General features: G+C 47.6%; 1 protein-coding gene; it reads left to right on the top strand.

The window, feature by feature from the left end:
• Window positions 1-2,230: 2,230 nt before the first annotated feature.
• GSTUM_00001164001 (uncharacterized protein) lies at window positions 2,231-5,712 on the top strand. XM_002838511.2 has 5 exons: window positions 2,231-3,903; window positions 3,969-4,635; window positions 4,694-4,839; window positions 4,892-5,276; window positions 5,352-5,712. Exons 1-5 carry the CDS (start codon window positions 3,797-3,799, stop codon window positions 5,508-5,510), a joined length of 1,464 nt encoding a protein of 487 aa, XP_002838557.1. The 5' UTR covers window positions 2,231-3,796; the 3' UTR covers window positions 5,511-5,712.
• Window positions 5,713-8,853: the final 3,141 nt, after the last annotated feature.

Below are 8,853 nucleotides of genomic sequence, written 5' to 3'. Positions count from 1 at the left end.
GATTCCTTTGAGGTGCGTGGGGCCGTTTGGTATGTATTTAGTAGTAGGTCACGCCTAGTGTGAATCGATTGACATAGCAGGAACGGGATGCCAGTAGGGGGCAAAGTTCTCCGAAAAAGAAAGAGGGGGTCGAGGATTCGTATGGGCGCTCAGATACGTACTGATAAGGTAGGTGCGGTCCTTTTTTCCCCCACGTATTTATTTCGTGAGTCCTCGTTTTCGGGTATGATACTGTACTTCTTGCCCGCTAAGGGCACGACATCCTTCCGCGCTCGTGTTGGTGGGTTTCATGCCATTGCGTGGAGGGAGGGAGGGAGGGAGAGGGAGTACCATACCCGGGTTTTGTCATGATGGGTTGGGGAGATTCACGTGCGCTGGGACGCAGTTTATTCGCCAACTTGCTTACTTCCTCCGCCGGAACCTTTGGGGTCTATACAGCACAGTAGTCTGGGTATCATATGATACTCCGGCCGGATGTGCCAAAGTTGAAATCGTTAATGTGTTTTTGAGACTTTGTCAAGTCCCAGTCGTTGGTGGTGGGGGGGTGGACGTCTTTGTAGGTATTTTTTTTTTTATACCCCGGGCGAAGGCGTGGTGATGATGGCCAGCTGTGACATGCGTGTAAGAGGTTCCTTAGTGTGTGTTTGAAGGAGGTATCATAATATCATACTTTTTTTTACCACACCGGGTTACTGTATGCAAACTGGAAGTCCGTCGGATCTGGGTGGTTCCTCGGCGGGAGTCGAGTCAGCTAGCCGAGACGCACCGAGAAGGGTAGGTAGGGTAGGTATCTGGAAGCTAAAGCGATATCTCAGGATAGGAGGTGGTATCGTTGATGTTCTGGTTGCGGTGCGAAGCGTGTAGCGTGTATCACGATATTGTTTCCTATTTGGACAGGAACCTACTGTAATTGAATTTTGAAAGCCGTTTGAGGATGTTCTACTGCTGGACTGGGTTACTTCTGATGGCCCGTGCGTGGGCTGGTCAAGACGCCAGTACGAGTACCGTAGAGATATCATCCTCGTGCGACACGGGGATACACAATTTGAAAGAGGTGATACTGTACACGTACAGTACATAGTACTCTGTGAGTTGACCGACGCACCGCTATCGAATAATATCTCAGCACGGAAAAATAATTTAAGATGAGGTCCGTGAATCTCATGCTTCCAGCTTACCTCCGATGGTCAGGGGATATGCAATTGGCTGATACTTATTCTCTATATCTTACATGGACAGTCTGGTATCATAGCATTCACCCTTTTAGCTGAGCTTGGGATAAGGTTATCGACATGGCTCACAGCGCCTTTCCTTTATTAGTCTTTAGGGTGGTGGGGGGAAAATAATAATGGTGACCTTTTCCTCATAAGCGTACCGCACCCACTTAGACGTTAATCTACACGCACTCATGCGCTGTATTGAACTGGGAACAAAAATCACCGATATGATACATGTGCCTTTTTCACCCAAAGTAGCCATGTTGGGAACACATCATAACACCACCTCTATTCCATAAATAAGGCCCAAATTTTACTATCCAAGAGAATTATTTGGGTTTTTCTTCCCATTTTTTCTGGGATGTCTGTCGACTACACGACTAAACATAGCAAACATGAAATTAGGTCTTGGCGCTTTGGTCTGGGAAACTGAATTTTGTGGGCATAGTTCCAAAGCCTGTACTGTACAGTACCGTACTGGTATTTTCTTGTATTCTTTGAGCAACCTTGAGAGGAGATTAAACTACTTGGAATCGGCTACTTTTGGTGTGGGACGCTTGCTCGAGTACTGTGCTCGTACTCGTACAGTGCACTGCCAGTGATTTTATTACCAGCTTCGTACCACCATGACTGACAAGTGTGACTGACCCTTGTACAGTACTGTACAGTATGACCGGGTGGATTAATTTGGTATTTACGGTTGGGTCTCACGAAAAGGATTTGACAATCCCCTAGGAGCACAATCATTCCCGCAGCTTTGGCCAGGCCCAGGTATGCTGGGCGGTGCTCATTCGGCAGGAATAGGTAGAGAGTCATTTCCTTTTCTCTTCGACTCTCATGTGAACAGGCTTTGACCGCTTCTCCGAGGCAATACCATCTCTTCCCAGAAGTCGGGTGGGTCTCGTGGGCCCTTGGGAGCCAAACGAGTTGCACAAATATCGCTCCTGGTGACGAAGTGCTTTTAAGGAGGACTACTATTGTGGTCATTACCGCCCAGATCAAATTGCGAGAGAGAAAGGACTAAAATTTGGTATGCAGTCCTTTTTAAAAAAAACCCTTCGGTGTCACGAGTATGACACGAACACCCCCCCCCCTCCCTACCCTATTTAACGCCAAGCCCTCAATGAAGCACTTGGTGCTGAAGATGGGGTCCAGAATCGGGTCATGCTATCAAATTACCGAAATCGAAATCGTACCCTCGGAGATTTTAAAACCACCTTCATTGCAGCTGAGCTCTTCGCTACGGTACTGTGCTCGAGTGTCGTATCGCATCCTGAGGAGCAGTAGCACTGTGCAATCCTGGGCCGTCAGTGTCTAGCGAGATGCTCTAAAATCTCGACCGGTGGAAATTATTCCGCAGGTCTATGGCATCGATATTGCACTGCCCAAATTCCCCGGCCAAAAACTCAGTCATGCGGGGATCGCTTGGCAAGGCAAAGAGCTGGAATTGGGCGATACGGTGTTTGTGAAAAGATTGAGACATGGTGAGGTCAGCGCACTCATAATCAGGGCGAATTCTACCGTGCGCTGGATGCACTATTGCTATCCTGGCGGGAAGGATCGACACTGTATGCGGATATCGCGATATTGGGGGACGGTTCCTGCTTTTCCTCGAGTGCCATCGCTTTGCCTCATATGATGATGAGGTTACACAAGTATACTACAAGCCCTGTTGAAAGGCCAATCGGATCCTTAACTCCTCGTCTTGCAAGACTGACCAATGAAATTCCAGGAAAGGTGGAGGAAGGTGCTTGCACAAATGATTGAGTGCTGGAACCAGCCTAATAATGGAGCGCGAAATTCTGCGAGGGAATTCTCGGTACGAGGGCTGAAGGAAACCTAGCCATCTTGGCTACCGTACAAGTAGGTACCATGCCATGTGTCCTTACGAGAGAGTAGTTGATATGTTGCAGATCCGCTGTCGTATCAATACGAGAAACTTCACCAGCGAGTAAGACAGTCTATCAGTGTTCAAAGTGAACCGGGACGAGTCAGCCGGCTAACATATCATGAGTTAGAGTTACGTGTTACAAAACCGGTAAAATTGTGACGGTTACATGTTGCCCCAGTCTCTGCCGAAAAAACACATGCAATAACCCGCGTTGCTCAAAAGGGTGGAGGCAAAATGCCCGCAGGGGCCCTTCCTGCCTTTTCCCGGAAGCACCGGGGCGAGCCCCGCTGTGCGAAAGTATCCAACACTATCTATTGCTGCATTCAAAGGCCTCAATCCAACCCATTATTGAAAAATCCACTGCCAGAATACAGCAAGACCAATAGTTAAGGAAGGTGTTGGCGACTATAAATTCTTGGCTCAACGGAACCTCTTCCTGCTTCTCCGGATCAGCCATAAACCCAAGACCCAGCGGTCGCCCTCCGCTTCGTATAGTACTCGAGTAGGTGCCCTGGAATAGCACCGCCTTGGAATAGATACGATGTGGAATGATGCAGCCTTATCATACCACCAAAAGCGGTACGAACCCGAAAGCAAGGGGTGTTTGGTGCTTAATATAATTTTCCACTATATAAAGAGGGCGGGGGAACTCAATAGGGGCAACATCGCCAATTGACTATCACTCACCATGAAGCTCAGTTCGGTTCACATTTGCGCAGCATTTTTGGCGGCCACGGCTGCAAGGGGTGAAATTGTTACCTCGGAGGGGTTGCAGAATGGTGTAACGGAGGTGGAGTATGTTGTCCATTCCGATCCCCCAAACTTGTCCCGAGTACCTCAGTTGCTGATAATAGAGGAAGGTTGATGAAGAACCTCAAACAGCTGGATCAGATCGCACGCGACAATGGCGGGAATCGTGCCTTTGGCTTTCCCGGCTTCGAGGCTTCGGTAAAGTATATTTCCGAGCGAACCAATCGGTTTTCTCGTACATTCGACACTTGGATTCAAGACTTTCCTGCGAACTTCAGCAGGGTCGAGTCCATATCCTTCAAAGTTGGCGAAACGGATTACTACGTCTGGGGCCTCACATATTCACCATCCACACCTCCTGAGGGTGTGACTCTCCCGCTTGTCCTAGGGCCTGAGGGTGCTGCTGCCTGTAGCGTGGATGGGTATGCCGGCCTTGACGTGAAGGGTAAGATTGTGCTTGTGGAGAGAGGAACATGCCCAACCGGCGGCACTCTGGCTGGGAGAGTCCGGCCAGCAAAATTGGCGGGCGCATCCAATGTTATTATCTACAATAACTCTCCTACGAAGGTTACGGGTGGGACATTGTCTGCTCCGGATCCGGAGGGGTTTGTAAGCAGTGGATTTATCAACCAGGTCGACGGGGAAGCTTTGAAGAAGAGACTTCTCGCTGGAGAGAATATCATTGCATACTTCCAGCAGACACAGCTCATCGAGATTAGAGTTACTCAGAATGTCTTTGCTGAGACCAAGGGTGGTGATCCTAATAATGTCATCATCGTAAGTTGATATCACGATTCACTTGACTTTGGCGGGGAACTCTAACTGTCAGCAATAGCTTGGCGCGCATTTAGACAGCGTCCAAGCGGGTCCCGGAATCAACGATGACGGTTCAGGGACAAGTTTGATTCTCGAACTCCTTACCGCTCTCAAGAAGTACGAAGTCAAGAACAAAATCCGCTTTGCCTGGTGGGGCGCAGAGGAGTAATACTCCCCCCTCACTCCCTCATCCCTGATCCCCGTTAACACCACTCAGGAGCGGACTCCTCGGTTCAAGGTACTACACCTCCCACCTCAGCAAAACAGAAGTCGACAAGATCCTCCTCTACCTCAACTTTGACATGGTCTCAAAGGGCTACTTTGGCGTCTTTGATGGCGACGGCAGCACCCATGGCCTCGCTGGTCCCCCGGGCTCAGACGTCATTGAAAAGCTCTTTGTCGAAGACCTCACTAGAAAAGGCATTACCGTCACCCCGGTGCCATTTACCGGTTCAAGTGACTATGCCAGTTTCATGGATACCCTGAAGAAGCCCATCGGGGGTTTACACACCGGAACCGGAGTTGAGCAGGACCCGTGCTATCACCAGGCCTGTGACGACTATACGAATCCAAATTCTACCGTTTTGACAATTAACGCTAAGGTATGACACTCATTCACCCCTTGTGCATCGCACTTGGAATGGATGGTAGCTAATTTTGGGGGGGGGATTGTCTAGACCGCCGCGCATGTCCTCGCTGTAGTCGCTCATGACGGACACAACTTGATCCCTAAGAATAATACTAACACTCTGGTTAGACAGGACGCTACGGATATTGTCCAGTGGACCGTGACCGAGGGGGATAGACACGTGGGTACTTGTGGACACGATGTTTAGTCTTTCATGTATTGATATGGGGTGCCAGTACGGTATGTACTTTGTGGATGAACACAAGTTGCCTTTCGCGATGAGGGTATGCTTTTGGTGGATGCAGTGGTCAACGCGTTCATATAATATCACTCGCAAGGGTGTTAGAAAGTCAAAGTGAATGTTCAAACTGGTTAGTAAGATACTTTCTGAAAATCCTTTATTTGCCGTAGCGAAGGTATAGTAGGCTACCGTAACACATCAAATCCTTGTACAAGCACGAAATATACTAGTCATATGGACAACACTTCACAAGTCACTCGCCAGTGGGCGGCTGCACAATGAGTCCTACCGCACCTTTTTAAACCAACCACCCCAACCCAAGACACTCCCGATAATCCCCCCCCCCCCTTTTCCTTTCCACCCATTCTAGGGGGCCGAGGGGAAAGTTATATCGCGGTACGTACGCGGCGCTAGACGCTTCTATAGAGTAGGGAAACAAAAACAATATCTCTAGAAGCCGTCCTTCAAATTCACCACCATGATAGCTACATATTCCTGCCACATTAGGGTACATAACGAACTCCAAAGCCAGAACCAAACTCTCTCATAGCTGAGCTGACTAATATTTTCGTAAAACAAAATTGTGGATGCTTTCGTCCCGCTGGATCACATGCGAGTGCTTCTTTGAGCTTCTTAAAAATTTGTCTTGCCACCCCCACTACGTCTATTCCCAGCAATATCGCCACTAGGATCTCTCCACTGCCTGCTTACCCCAGTTCCAAATTGCCAACACCAACGATGGCTCTAAATCGTTCTCTCCCCCGCAATGTCTATTTTCACGATGCTACCAATCCTGATGTGATTCTTGGGGGATTTTTTCCAGAACGGATCTATAACCGAGACAAACTTTCTGGACATGCTCGGAATCTTACTTATCGTTGAGGGGAACCCTCTACGGGTTCAAGAGAGGGCATCACACCATATCGTATCCAGAACGGATACACCGCTCAAAATAGGAGTATACGATATCTATTGTGATGGTATGTGCTATATCTTACCCATTTACTAGGCAGCCTAATTTCTAATTTCGCCAGCCTCTATCCAAGTCAGTGACGAACCTTGGATACCCCGGTCGATTTCTCTTAATACCACCGCCAGAGATGATTGATTCTATCATGAAGTCCGTAATCGCGACCGGAGATGTGTTATTTCGGGATTGATAAATCCTGAAGCCCATATCCAAGCCGATAACTGGAGTAGTTTTCAACCTGCCCATATATTCCCTCCTGAGCATGAAAGTCTTTGGACTCGGTGCAATTATGACCGAGAGATCACAGACATCGACAATACACTTGGGACTCCGAAAATTGATTCAAGTCAGAATGGATTTTTCTTCTTGACTCATGCACACGCACTGGGTTTGAGGAGTACCTTATTTCTGTGAACCCGGACGACAATTACAAAATCGTTGATTCGATATCGATATTTTCGGGTTGGATGGTAGAATTCTCGATCCCGTGTGTCGCAACCCGGACGATCCCCACCGTGTTTCCGACCAACTTCTCAGATGGCATTTCCGCCAATCGATCCTCGCGAATGTCAGAGGAGAAGGGGAACCGATATTCGAGCACGACTTCCCCCCAAGGCATGATATGGTGGGGGAGATACTGGCCGGTCCGCATGGGCAGGAAAGATTCGAGTTGGAGATAGCCACTAGATTGAGAGGGTTTCCGAAAGACAACCGTTTCCGTCATGCAGAGACTCTACAGCTGTCGGCTTAATGATACTAGCTGCGATTATTTACCGGAGACCTGGCAGGATCGCAGGACTGATTTCGCAAGTTAAGAATATGCCACTTAGGGAACTATTAACTAGATGGGCTAACTGAAAATATCTTGCAATGGGAGGTTTTTCTTGCTTAATTTTCTTTCTTTGCACTCATCTTTAAGCTAGCTATTGTCGTGTGGCTGGTGTTGTTGCAGTATATGCGGGAAAAGGAAGGAAAAGGATTGTTCATAGGTTAGCTATAGCGGGCATAACTTTACCATCTTGGTGGTAAAATAAACTAACTCTCCACCACTTCCTGCCAATTTCTCCCATATAAAATACCCATTTTTTCATCACATGAGGAATGACCACTGAAAAGATAAAATACAATTATATAAAGAGTGGAAAACTGAAAGCGAAAGAGGAAAATCAAATGATTGGCACACCTAATGACTATATCTTAGCCAGCTGCATAGAAAACCATCTACCCAAGGTCAGTATATTAGTTGATATTATAATTATGGAAAACTAATCTCGCTTTTGAATTCCCACTCCAAATTCTTCCACTTTCACATCAAACTTCCAAACCGTTTGAGGGACCCATCAGCCCCTTCTCCTGAGTTGTTGTTGGCTCGCCCTGTGATAACAATAAAACGGCCTGTGGAGGACAAGCCTTGCAATGGGCTAGCCCGGGTCGAAAAAAGGGCCGACCCGGCCCAGCCCAAGGCCCAAGGAAGTATAGCCCGGGCTAAACCAACGAGCCCATCGGGCCCCCGCACAGGTGAACAGCCATAAAAGAGATGAATGTAGATCTATTAATACTAGATTAAAATACAGAATTGCCAATGAGAACAGATGGTGCTTGAAATAGGAGATGAACACAACACCGTGAGAAATAGTAGTGATTATTTTCAATAGAAAGAGTGAATTTTATATGGACTGCCAACTTCGGAGGCACTCGGTTAACTCAATTGTTTCAGCATTGAGAGAGTGACGGGAGTCAGAAATAGTCCTCTTGCCTCCTGAGAATACTCATTCAGGTTCGGAAGACATGGCAGGAATTGATAGGAGCGTAATTGCCCATGCCGCAAGTGTTGGGTATTCGCTTTGTTGACGATTCTCCTGCCACCAACTGGAAGGAAATTAGCAATTGAAAAAGGAAAATCAGGAAGACAATTAAGTTGAGATTCAGGAGGAGATACACACAGAAGAGGATTTTGAACGCTAGGTTCAGGCTCCGCATGTGAACAATACCGCTCATAGTTGATACCGGCATTTGGTGGTAATAGGCGATCGTGGTCTAATTCCTGATCTTCCAAGTATTCTGAACCTGGAAGCTCAGACTCGTAGAATCGATGGTGATGAAATTCTGCTTGTGGACTTGGTGATCGCAGAATAGGTAGAGGACTTGAGAGAAAACTACCGCTGTTAGAAGAGAAGCTCATCGGGTTTGTATTGGTATTAGGAACAGATGGGAAGTGAGATCAGAGGTCAACATAGGTGTGGGAAATAGGAAGAAGGAGGGAGATACCGAAAAGATCTGATATTTCATTGGGTGGCAAGACGAGATCTGAACTTTCAAACCTCCAAACTGCGCGACAAT

The sequence above is a fragment of the Tuber melanosporum genome (assembly GCF_000151645.1).
Source record: "Tuber melanosporum whole genome shotgun sequence assembly, scaffold_253, strain Mel28".
In the NCBI taxonomy this organism is placed as follows: domain Eukaryota; kingdom Fungi; phylum Ascomycota; class Pezizomycetes; order Pezizales; family Tuberaceae; genus Tuber; species Tuber melanosporum.
The sequence above is the reverse complement of the archived record's forward strand: the minus strand, read 5'-3'. Positions and strand labels throughout refer to the sequence as shown.